Source organism: Heptranchias perlo, chromosome 1, assembly GCF_035084215.1.
Source record: "Heptranchias perlo isolate sHepPer1 chromosome 1, sHepPer1.hap1, whole genome shotgun sequence".
Lineage (NCBI taxonomy): Eukaryota > Metazoa > Chordata > Chondrichthyes > Hexanchiformes > Hexanchidae > Heptranchias > Heptranchias perlo.
Window position 1 is genome coordinate 181,455,020 of NC_090325.1, and position 13,317 is coordinate 181,468,336.

Below are 13,317 nucleotides of genomic sequence, written 5' to 3' on the forward strand. Positions count from 1 at the left end.
GACACCTGGTACCCGGTGTTAACTTACCACACCTTGCTCAAAATCGGACGGGATAACAGAGGAAAATTCACCCCGTAAAACTATAGGCTCGAGCCCATGATGCTACAGCCGCATTGGGTAGCTGCACTCACAGGCAGCTTGAGACAGAGAACTTGAGCTACAGTGTTCTCTAACTCGCTATCTCTCAACGGCAGTTTCCCTGCTGGGAGTGGGGACCTCATAGAGTTAACCCTGATATCTCACAGGGACGAGCTCATCTTGACAATTTTTTTAGCTAAACAGCAAAAATCTACTGGCATAAACTGTATTTTAAAAATAGTTATTTCAATAAGTTTTAATTGTCTTAAAAAATATTTTTGTTGTGATGAATGTATTCTAAGCAAGTACTGTACAGTAACTGCTGATAGAAAACAGAAGCTAGCAAAACTTTGCTCTTGCCTTTTGGCGCGTGACATCCAGAGAACTGCCGTAGAACAAAAAATTACAAACCATTTATTTATTTACTGGCTTTGCAAATGCAACTTTGCTTAGGAAAAGCTAACATATCTTTTTTGTTCTATCTTCTTTTGCAGGTTTCTCCAGATCATGGCATCAACTTTGCAGGATTTATTGTTGCATTCATTGTTTCTGTTGCCTTAGTGTGTTTAATTCTCATCATCGTCTTCCACATCAGAAGAGTAGATGCCAGATATCCTCCTCTCCAGCAGGTCGGTGAGTTAGTAGGTTGTTTTATACCCGTGCTCTTTCAGTTTGAATTCCAGGACAACCATCATCCATGAGCCAGCTTCTGGTATTTACCTATCTTAATCAGCTTTCTTCTTCCCAGTGCAGAATTGTAGACTCACAATAAACTGGGCCATTGATTCTGCTCCAGCATATGAGAGCCACATTTAGCAGTGTAACCGCCAGGAGCTGGCTCAACAGATGCCGTTCGCCCGGAATCTGAGCTAAAACAGTTACGTGATAAAAATAACGAGTGTTTCTAGGCCATGGGGTAGAAATCTGTCTCTGGCGGTAGTGAAAAATGGGAGGTATCACATTCATCGCCTGTTACATGCCCCAGTTCAATGGAACAGAATACTGGATGGGACACATAACAAGCGGTCAATGTGATACCGCTCTATTTGTACCACTGCCCAAGACAAATTTTTAACCCCATGTCTTTTCTGTTGTCATCAATTGTGTTTTTTTTAAGTGGGAGAAGTGAGAGAGATGATTTGGGAGGCTATGGCAAAATAGTGATCTCATGTGAGTACTTCAGTTCCCAATGGGGAATAAGATGTCGGATGAAAGTCAGAGGCCAATTGAGAAGAGAAAGCCTATCTAGTAAGTTGGCGCATGATGTTGAGGGTGAGAATTTCTATAGGGTTTCTCCTGCTCATCTTACATAACTGCGACAGAAGAGCCAAAGAAATCCTGGAAAAAATACGGTGTTAATGGCATTTACATCATTTTTCTGGGGTTTCCGAAGCTCTTCTCCTGAAGTTGCAAGGGGCAAGCGGGAGACCCCCTCTGGCAGTTCATCCCCTATAACTTTGACGGCCAGTCCTGTGATTTTGCTTAACTGAATTTATACCTGCAGTGGTGCACGGTTGTCGGAAATCTTGCAGTAATTGCCAAATCTGGCTTTGACCTGGTGCCTACCAAAACTAGACAGACTGGTGGCTGCGTACTGGGGCAGTGCTGTGTCAGGCCTAATAACACTGCTTCAGAATGCAATGTGCATCATTTAGTCCTCCCATAAATTCTAAGATCTCTAATTACTGGTATGAATCTGACCACCCTTCCCCAGGTTCTTCAGCATATTCACGGGTTGTCCTGACACACCACTTTCTGTGAGGAATGTAATTTGGCTAGATTTGTTTAATGTACTTTATTGACACTGGCCATGTAAGTGTAACAAAGGGCTATGAAACAAGAGACGTAGCATTATTAAAATGCTTCTGTCAATAGAGATTATTGTCATAATACACCTCTAAAGATATACCAAATCCACAACCGTTCGACGTGTAAAAGTTCAGCAGTTGGAAATGTTTCTTTTGCCATCCAAAGAACAAAGAATTCAAACTTTCTGACACAACGCCCCCAATTTTAACTCCCCCTGCCTGGCAGAATCCAGATTGGGGGGGGGGGTGGGGGGGGCGCGGCAATTAAAATGAGGGTAGCAACTTGCCCCCTCTGATCCCAATGCCTTCCCGCCGTATCCCGATGTTAACCTGCTCTTTCGAACAAGACACCCGCAGGAAGGCAGCGAGGTCCTCTTTAAATATGCAAATCGGATCCTGATGACATCATCGGGACCCAATCTGCTATTTTAGTCTGAGACCTGAGCAGCGGATCAGTGACGGCTTCCCCGTCAGGTCAGACCTGTTGATAGCTGGATCTTTGGCCAGAAGAGGCCCAGGCAGGTAAGTTTCAAAATTTTATTTTAGGTTTCCTTGTGGGCCTGGAGGAGCTCCTCCGGACCTCACAAAGAAGGCTTAGGCCTTCCCCGGGTTGTCCCCCCACCCCCTCCAACCGGTAGCGGCCAGAGCCACTCACATTCCCCCCCTTCACCACTTACCTGACTGCTGGGGACCGTTCCCGTGGGTCCCCGGCTGTGGCCTCCTGTCAGCCAGGTAGGATCTGGTCAGGTTCGGGCGGGAGTCAGAGAAACTGCATGGAAATGAGGCTGCGACCTCTCAGTTATGCCCAAGTGCCCCACCCACTCCAGGGCTCACGAGCACCGTTTTTACCCCCCCCCCCCCCCCCCCCAAGTAAAATCGGGGCCAAAGATTTTTCAAATTGCAGAAAACATTTTGCCTTCTGAATGTTGACTCCATACAATTAAAACATGATCTTTATTTCCTGCTTATATAAGCTGCTTAAGTAAATTATTTTGTGTTACAGCCCAAGCAATGACTGTAGATTTATAGGATAACGCATTTATGAGAATGACCTTTGCAATTCTATTCATCTTGGATGCACTTTAATTATTGGTAACCCAGTAATTTCTACCAATGCTAGGTGCATTTTGTTGTTTAGTTATTTATATGGTGTGCAGTGTATCTTAACCCAGCCAAGATCATGGTCAAGCAACCTGCTCACAAGCCCTTATGTAATTCTGTAATCGGTCACTGAGCATAAGAGGTGACCGTGTAATCAATTTTGACTCTCTGTTCAATGTTCGAGACTGACACCTTAATGGTTAAAAGCCAAATGACTTTATTTAGCACAAGTTGGAATCAATATCTTATAGTATTTAAGCAGTAGTTTACAAAGCACAGTTGAGAATTATATTACCCCGTTGTCCTTTGGGTAGAAGTCGCAACCTCGATCCCCGTTCCTTCATGCACGTACTCTCGTTCTCGTTTACCTGCCTCGTACTTTCTTTTTTTTATTCTCTACCCTGAGTCTGAGTCTGAGTAGGGGCTGGCTACTTATACACTGAGTTAACCCCTAGCCCCCCCCCCCCCTTTTCACTGCAACAAATTTAAGCCACTTATAGATGGTTCCCTTATCAGCACTTTTAGGGACCCATCAATCGTTCTTCCTTGATTCTGGAACGTAATTGCTTATACGGTATAATGTATAAAATTCTTAGAGGGCTTGACAGGGCAGTTGCAGAGAGGCTGTTTCCCCTAGCTGGAGAGTCTAGAACTAGGGGGCATAGTCTCAGGATAAGGGGTGGGTGATTTAGGACTGAGATGAGGAAGAAATTCTTCACTCAGAGGGTGGTGAATATTTAGAATTCTCTACCCCAGAGGGCTGTGGGATGCTCAGTCATTGAGTACATTCAAGACTGAGATTGATAGATTTTTGGACTCCAGGGGAATCAAGAGATATGGGGATCGGGCCTGAAAATGGAGTTGAGGTTGAAGATCAGCCATGATCTCATTAAATGGCGGAGCAGGCTCGAGGGGCCGTATGGCCTACTCCTGCTCCTATTTCTTATATTCTTAGTGACATGTTTGCAGATACAGGCCCATCCTTTGGTTGTATATTTTTAACTGAGTATTACTGCACTAAGGCTGGTTCCTGTTGTCACCCATAAACCCATTAAGTCTAACCCTTTGAATTCCTCATACAAACTATATTTCCTTACAACTGTCCTTCCAATTTTTTCTTCCTAACTATAGAGAAGTGCCTGGGATTCTTTCTGTGCTTCCCCAACATGAGACTATTATGATCAGGAGATCACCATATAGGGAGTTGTCGGTGTGAACCCGCAATTTTGGTCTGTGGCACAATGGGGGCAATTTTGAATTTTGGCGCTAGTGCACGTTTTACACTATCGGCTCGGCAGCCCTTTAAACACTTCTCCTGATTTTCGTTTCCCTTGAACGGAGAGGTGTTTGACGGGTGGCTGAGCTGATGTCACACGTTTTGCACTATCGGCAAAAGTCACAATCACTCCCAATTCACTGGAGCTGTAATGCACTGTGTAGCACTCTGGACGAATCTGCTGTACGTGTAACAAATATGAAATGTGAAACGTCTTGCGTGGACATTCCTAATAATATTTAGTTTATTTTGTCTCAGCAAAACCAAAATACGCAACTTATACTTGGGCTTTTGTAACAGGTGAAAAGAAACGAGTCAACGTCTAGCTATGCAGTAACGGGTGATTCGGCAGAGCAGTTAAAAGAAAACATCCGACTTGAGGGCAAAGTGATTGACATTTTGGTGCTCGAAGACGCACAGAACATGACTCAGGCCTTCAACGAGTAAGGACTGTTTTTAAAAAATCATCCAAACAAATCTTCAATTTGTACACTATTAAACCAAAAAACATTTCAAATTGAATTTAGAAAGTCAGTATGTGCTGAGGCTAGCCATGTTTTCTTCTGACAAAGTTAAGTGCAGTGTGGCTAAGAAAAATCTACTGTTCCTTGGCGTCGAAAGAGAAATGATGATGAGGTTCTTAATTTGATGTTGCTCGTGGGCTTCAGATATAATCATGTGGTAGAGAATCAATATTGTAACTGATTGGGCAAATGCAGATGCAAGAGTTGTTCAGTTCACCTCATTAACTAATTCATGTTCTTCTCTACCTCTAAGCCACAGTATGGAATTGTATTGTCATTTCATGGTAATCAAATTGGCCCCAGACTAAATCACACTATCTGACAGTTTGATGTATGCTCTAATGTGTCAAGCAGAGCACAGCTGGGACAAGTTTGATTAACATTGAACCACTGTGAAATAATGCCGGTGCTTGAAGACCCACAGAACACGATCCAATATACGTATATGTGGGATGCCAAGAGCAGTGGTGTGTTTGTAAATAGACCAAGATTCTCATTACATAGAATGACATAGAATTTACAGCACAGAAACGGGCCATTGGACCCAACTGGTCTATGCCAGTGTTTGTGCTCCACACGAGCCTCCTCCCACCCTACTTCATCTAACCCTATCAGCATACCATTCTGTTCCTTTCTCCCTCATGTACTTAACTAACTTCCACTTAATTGCATCATTACCAATGGCTTCAATAGCTCTGCTCCTGATGGTTGTTCTCAAGTACAGTTTGAAACCGAAAACAAATTACCTGTTCAACAGGCTGCAACACTGAGTTTCTAATATCATCTGCTTTTCCTTTGGTGTTTGCTAGAGGAAGACCAGATAATAAGATTAATCGTTAGAAATTAGCTGTCCAGAAGGAGGGCAATTTTTCTTTTTTGCTCTATGGTCGAAACTGCTACACATATATCTGAACTTTCAAATTGCAAGCCTTTGATGAGTCAGGGTTGTTTTTTAAATTATCCAAATAAATCTTCAGTTTGTACTGTATTACAGCTAAAAACATTTCAAACTGAATTTAGAAAGACAATTTTCTAGAAATTGAGTTGTGTAGCACCCGTTTATCAGGCAATGCCGACCTTCTAAGTCCCCAAAATGGTGGACAGGAAGCATGTGCACACTTCTGACTGGAAGTGCGCCGCTGACCATATTGGGTTAGGACAAAGAGGCTTCCTTTCCCTGCCTGAAGAGGCGTTAGGCCCTTTGCGTAGGCAAATAAGGCACCTAACGTCTGCTTGAGGTCCACACTGCAACATCAGTTTGCCCTGAGGCTGCCAGTGCCATCAGTCCAGTGCAGTGCTGAGGGAGTGCTGTACAGTTGGAGGTGCCGTCTTTCAGATCAGATGTTAAACCGACCCCATCTTCCCTCTCAGGTAAACTAAAAGATCCCATGGCACTATGTTGAAGGAGAGCAGGGGAGTTCTCCCCGTGTGTCCTGGCCAATATTTATCCCTCAACCAACATCACTAAAACCGATTATTGGGTCATTATCACATTGCTGTTTGTGGGAGCTTGCTGTATGCAAATTGGCTGCCATGTTTCCTACATTACAACAGTGACTACGGGCCCGATGTTACCAGGGCTGCGGGTTCTCGGCGGGGGGGCTATCGGACGTGTGGGTAACGCACCCGGCGATCGTAGCCCAATTGGATTCACTTACCTTGTCCTCCGGGTTCCCCACTGCTGATCTGCGCGTCGGGCGGACTGCGCATGCGCAGTAAGATCTGTCAGCTGGAGGAGCTCTATTTAAAGGGGCAGTCCTCCACTGACTGATGCTGCAACAAACAGAAAAAATTACAGCATGGAGCAGCCCAGGGGGAAGGCTGCTCCCAGTTTAATGATGCCTCACTCCAGGTATCAATACATGGGGTGAGGAGGAGGGGGAGGACAGAAATCTTCCCCCCGGCGGGCGGGAGGAAGCGGCCTGCCTCTGCCACCAGGAAGGCCTGGCTCGAGGTGGCAGAGGAGGTCACCAGCACCACCAACATATCTCCCACCTGCATATAGTGTAGGAGGCGCTCCAATGACCTCAGCAGGTCAGCCAAAGTGAGTACACTTACTCTTTCCCCAACACTCCGTCTGCCGCATCACCGTCCCCACCCCACATCTCCTTCAGCACTGCCAACACTACTCTGTCACATCACCCCTCATACCCACTCAAACCTCATCCTCATCTTACCTGCACTTACTCACCTCGCCAGTACTCATCCCGTCACTACCACTCAACCCAATCCTCATACAATCTCATGGCTCTATCTCATACTCACCCTCTCGTGCATCTCTTTCACGGCCAGCCTCACTCAACCTGCCACTACCTGTGCTGCAGCCACAGGGCATGCATCACATATGTGCAGTAGGCAGCGTAAGGCAAACGTGTCGTGAGCATGAAGGGGATGCACAAGGGTGTTTGAGGGTTTGTCATGGTTGTTACTTATATTGAATTTCTGACCAACTCACATTACATATTATGTTGGCACCACTACTGCCATGTCTTCGTGAATCTTGTCTGGTTTGTGCAATAATGCCCTTTCCTGAGGATCACAATGAAGACCCACAACTGATGCCACCCATTGTGTCACTGCAGAGTGGGTGTGGGTGTATTTGCAGGGCTCTTCTGCGCAGACGACTGGGAGACATCGGCGATGTCCCCGGTTGCACCCTGGAAGGATGCGGAGGAGAAGTTGTTGAGGGCAGTGGTGACCTTGACAGCGACAGGTAAGAAGATGGTGCTCGGGCCAGCCAGGAGCAGCTCAGCATGAAGGAGGCTGCAGATGTCCACAACTACATGTCGAGTGACTCTGAGCCTCCGTGTGCACTGCTGCTCGGAGAGGTCCAGGAAGCTGAGCCTCGGTCTGTGGACCCTGTGGCGAGGGTAGTGCCCTCTGCGACGCATCTCTCTCTGCGGTAGCCCTCCCTCCTGCTGTACAGGTGGATGTGTCACAGCACTGTGTTGTGGAGCTCCACGTGTCAGAGGTGGACAGCGTGGATGGCGAGGCTGGTGATGCTGTTCGCCCTCCGAGGAGGTCATGACTGCAGTTATGGCGGCCCCCATCCGGAAGATGTACATCTGAGGGGGTCCGCAAGGTAGGTACATGTCTCTGGACCCCGGGGTAAGTGTGCAAGTTGGAGACTTTGATTGTCAGGAGGAGGGTGGTGGAGGCCAAACTTTGTCCCAAGTGACAGAGTGGCCTCCTGCAATGAGTGAGGGTCTCCCCCACCCCCCCCCCCACACCTGTCAAATGGACCTTTGCAACTGCCACAGGCTGACAGCTGCAACACGTCCATTTGAACTGGGAGTGTTTCCCCCAGTGTGGGAAACAGTCCCAGTTTGCTCTAAAATCCCACCCCTCCTCACATAATCCCTTAATCAGGTCAGTTAATGACCTGAACAAGCAAAATAAATAGCTTCAAGTGGCATCCCGCTGGCTTTAATTGCCTGCGGGATTCCCACCAGCGGGGGCTGCGCGCGCACGCCGGCGCGTCAGTGGGGAACCCAGAAGTGCGCGGGTTCGAGGCGGGCTCCGGTCCCGCTCTGGGATTTCCCGATTTTCGGGGCCCCCTGCCAGGAACGCACCCGATAGCGTATGCTAAAATGCTGCCCTACACTTCAAAAAAAGTACTTCATTGGTTGTAAAGTGCTTTGGGACATCCTGAGGTCTTGAAAGGTACTATGTAAGTGCAAGTTCTTTTGTTTCCTTTCTTTGTGTTGCGGGGCTCTCTGTGCCGTTCCTATTGGACATCAAGATAAGACATTTAATCAATCAGCTATTTTTCACTATGCATTGTTGCCTTCAATTTTGATCTCTCTCTCTCTCTCTCTCTCTCTCTCTATGCAACAGTACCATCTTGCTCAGTGAGGAAGGAGCAACTCTGGATGGCAGTGCAATCAAATTATATTTTCCTTTCATCTATCTCAATTTAAATTTATTCATTAATGGGCTTCCCTTTCAAATTATTGTACACGAGGATGGGCTGGTCCGGGCGTTCATAGTATGTCTTTAGGTCTGGACTGGGACCTAACGTGGTCTTGGAGTTTTGGAGGGCTCTGTACTTTTCTGCTGCTCCCCATCTCAGTGCATGAGATGGGAGACACCTGCCCAAGAACTGCAATGGCCGCACCTTCCTTTTCCCCTCTTCATATTATTGTTTACCCGTTTTCCTCTTTTAAAACATTTCCATAACGGTGTGGGAGCTCTGAAATTTATGCCTGAGATTTCTCCTGGTGTCAATACTATCTTGGTCCCAACTACCTCTTGGTAACAGGGCCTCAATCTGTCCTTTATTGTTCTTGACTATTCAGAACTCTCAGTACAATAACTCTTGCCTTAGTTTATATAATCTTTTGACACTGTTGATCGGTTTAATCTTGCCTCAGATGTTTGAGCCTGATGTCAGACCTAGCATTGACGCAGACCCGATGGTCATAGCCCCTCCTCTTGTGGTGAAACTTTCACGATTCTTTTTTTGTTTGATTGTTACAAGCTTGTAGCTGTAATTTTTTTTTTTATTCGTTCACGGGATGTGGGCGTCGCTGGCAAGGCCGGCATTTATTGCCCATCCCTAATTGCCCTCGAGAAGGTGGTGGTGAGCCGCCTTCTTGAACCGCTGCAGTCCGTGTGGTGACAGTTCTCCCACAGTGCTGTTAGGAAGGGAGTTCCAGGATTTTGACCCAGCGACAATGAAGGAACGGCGATATATTTCCAAGTCGGGATGGTGTGTGACTTGGAGGGGAACGTGCAGGTGGTGTTGTTCCCATGCGCCTGCTGCCCTTGTCCTTCTAGGTGGTAGAGGTCGCGGGTTTGGGAGGTGCTGTCGAAGAAGCCTTGGCGAGTTGCTGCAGTGCATCACTTATTGCTGCTCTGCTGTATAGAGTTTGCGGTCCCTCAACTTAATTATTTACTTATTTTATTTTTACTTTTCTATCTTTACTTGCTTTAGTGCTCGGATTCCCCTCCCTCTACATGATGTAGCTATTTATTAATTGAAATAATTAAAATAAAATTTTTGGGTTGGCACGTGGTGGCATATGGTTCATTAATGCAACTGCATTCCTTATGCAATATTTTAACTCTGATGACCTGAGGGATCAAATTCTGTCCAGCAGTTCCTCAAATAAAGTATATTTGCCGGTAAAAGTTAATCCATAACATAAAGTGTGGTGCATTTAATTTCTGAGCTTTTGTACAACAGTAAAAGGTCATACTGACAAAATAATGTCATAAGTTACCTTCGTATCATTTTAGCTGAGTGCACATAGCTATTGAATGAGCTCCCTTGTGTTTGAGTAGCAACGGTGAATAACATCAGGACATTACATTTTCAGCAATTTGATACTAATCAACCTCTTGTCTTTTGTCTCTCCTCCTCTCTTGTCTGCCTGCCTCTCTTCTCTCCTCCTCTCTTGTCTGTCTTGCCTCCTATCTCTCTTTGTCTAGAAGAGATAATGGCATCCATTGGTTAACTATTTACTCGTTGATCTACTAAAATAGTGTGCGCAAAATCCTAAACTTTTGATTTAGTAATTGTGCACTCTTACAGAAGTAACCTTCAAAATAAATGAATTATGAAGAAGCCTGCTATACATTTCCACTACTTTGTTTAGATTTTAGATTTCCAGCATTAGTGGTTTCTCTTTGTCAAGAAACATTGTTCTTGTTTCATTCCTGACTAAAAATTAGAGATCATATAATTTTCAATTTCTGTTTCACAGCTTACACGTGTTGAATACAATACAAATGGATGCAGATCTGGAATATCATCGAAAAAGAATGAACATTGATGCAATTGTGTTGTTGCTCAGGAACTTTAGGCCTGACAGAGTCCTTTCACCACTATTAGAGGAAAGGTTAAACACTGTCTTCAGAGAACAGTTTGAGGAGTTGGAGGGCAGGTTACGTCTGGAGCATGATGGGACGTTGGCCACATTAGCAGCTCAAAGTAACCAAGAGACCAGAGAGAAAATGGAAGCACTTTATAGGAGACAGAGGCGAGAGGAAGAAGAAGCTGAGCTAATCACACAGAATGTGGATGAAGAGGTATGTCAAGGCATTTAATAGTTTTACGTTCTTTAGTAAGACACCACACAGAGAAAGAGATGAAACTGTTTAGCAAGTAAACTCAAGATGGTGATATTAACTGGAATATGAATCCATGAATTACATATTCCTCAGAAGTGGAACATTGTCTAGAGGGAGTATTGCCACAGGAATTTTATTTTGCAAAAAAAAATCAAGAGTCTTATATTTGGAATCTTGATAATTTTATCACCAAATTAGAGTTTTGTGAAAAATTCCACTTTGGCCATAATGACTACTTTTACCGTAATTTAATTCCTCCCCCAATTGTGCTTCTACTTTCTGCCTTTCTGATGCTGGAATGCATTCTATAGACTTAGGTAATCCTCCAGCACCCTTCTACTATTATTACATCCCTGGGATTTGCTATTGTATAAGTAGATATTGGGCAGCATGAGTCAACTCTGGGAACCCATGAAGATATCTATGATAGACCTGAATTTGTAACAACAACAATTTGCATTTATATAGCGCCCTTAACGTAGTGAAATGTTCCAAGGTACATCACAGGAGTGTTATCAGACAAAATTTGACACCGAGCCACATAGAGAGATATTAGGACAGGTGACCAAAAGCTTGATCAAAGAGGTAGGTTTTAAGGAGCGTCTTAAAGGAGAAGAGAGAGGTGGAGCGGTTTAGGGAGGGAATTCCAGAGCTTGGGACCTGGGCAGCTGAAGGCACGGCTGCCAATCGTGGGGTGATAGAAAGCGGAGATGCACAAGCGGCCATAATTGGAGGATTCTGTTCACTAACTTTATCTTGAATTGTAGATTCTGCCCACAACTGATGTTAGACCACCTGGTCTATATCATTCATATAGTTGTCAGTCTATCCATTTTTGAAAGCCAAATTTTATTTATCTGGAGATAAAGTACTGTATGTACTCTTCCACTAGAAGATTTACATGTAAGAAGTTAGCATATTAACACGCGCTAGTTGGCCTGCTGAACAAGGTTTAAAGCCTAGCAAGGTTAGATTGCTGCATTGTAAACAAATTATTGTAATCAAAAGGTGAAAAGTCAACAGGAATCTACCCAATACATAATTTTAGTACTCTCAGTGGACTCAGTTTTCATATTATTTCTGTTCAATTTTGCTGCAAGGGCTTGTCGTGGTCAAAGAGCTGTTAGGTGATGCATGCTGAATGCTAGAAACATGTGTGTTTCTGTACATTGCTGTGGGGCTGTTTTTAGAAACAGCCTGTGATAATATGCTTGAAGAAGCATTCAGAAAGGTTCCTTTCACTTTCACATGATCTTTTGCCGCTAAATGTCGCAGGAGCTGCATTTATTTTTTTGCATGTGGTCACAACCTTTCAGAATGGAAGGCTAGTTCCTGCAAGATTTACATAAAAGAACACAAAATAAATGTGCATGGATTTAAAAAAAAACATGCACTCAAGCACACAGTGCTTTTTAAAGTATTTTGCCATAGTCCATGCATCTGAGGAGGTCTATTAGATCCTGTCTTAATATAGAATGGATGGAAGTGGCTGGTGATTCAGAATAGGAACTATGCAGAACCAGATGGAAATCATTTTCAAGGCTTTGCTAAATGAAGCTTTTGCTTTTTTATATACAGATTTGCATTTTTTTTTATTTTGCAGAAGTTCAGCAATAGCTGTTTCTAATGTTCTGCGTTTGTAGAATAATTTCTAAGGGCAGTGTTGTAGAAACAGTGTGTTGATGCTGAGTTTATGTTGAATACCAACCTTATGGATTTTGAAAAGGGATGTTAATGTATGGGCAAGCAAACAAATGTAAAATACTTATCCTCTGTGTGTATTGCACAAACAGCAGTGATAATATGGATGTACTCCCAATGGAATGGGACTGGGAGAATCGAATTGAAGGGTGCTTGCGAGCCAACATAGATTTTTTTCTTTACAGTGTTTGTTTTGTAAAACTGGATGATGTAAGTCTCCTAACAACTAGCACTTACAGAGCAGTTTTAACACAGCAAACCTCCCAAGGTGCCTCATGACCAATGGGGAGGGGAGATTTTGAGAGAAGTGACCAAAGACACAGACAAAGAGTCTTAGTTTTGAAACTGTCCCTCCAGGATGTTGTTGCAAAATCAAAGCGGTGCTATCACCATGGTAACATGTCTTGCAAGACACTTACCATGTTTTTAAACAATGGAGGGTGCAATTATGAGGCTGGCAACTATGATTATTTTAAGCCAGCATTGTAAAAGTCTGCATTGTACCTTTCCACATTGGTTAACGTGATGGTGCAGTTGCTGAGATTTTGGAGCAAGTTACTCCATGTACAGTCATAAAAAAGTTGATGGCTGCTGATCATAAAGAGATGATGGCCTAGAAGTTGGTTCGGACTGGCCTGCCAGTGTGAACTGGAAACAGGGAACAGTCCCTGCACCAGAACGAGTAGATCCGAGGCCCACACAAAATATTGGGTTTGCTGTCCAAACATTTCAAAATTAGGATTTACAACAAAAT

The 13,317-nt window shown here is 44.3% G+C and overlaps 1 protein-coding gene across 4 annotated transcripts in view; it reads left to right on the plus strand.

Annotated features, from left to right (window-relative positions):
- The window catches only part of LOC137328491 (limbin-like), a 140,333-nt gene that overhangs the window by 31,955 nt on the left and 95,061 nt on the right, over positions 1-13,317 (plus strand). For all 4 annotated transcript variants that reach the window (XM_067994343.1, XM_067994341.1, XM_067994342.1 and 1 more), the window contains exons 8-10: positions 573-707; positions 4,564-4,706; positions 10,496-10,820. In XM_067994343.1, coding sequence (XP_067850444.1) covers positions 573-707; positions 4,564-4,706; positions 10,496-10,820 — 603 coding nt within the window. The remainder of the gene's footprint in view (positions 1-572; positions 708-4,563; positions 4,707-10,495; positions 10,821-13,317) is intronic.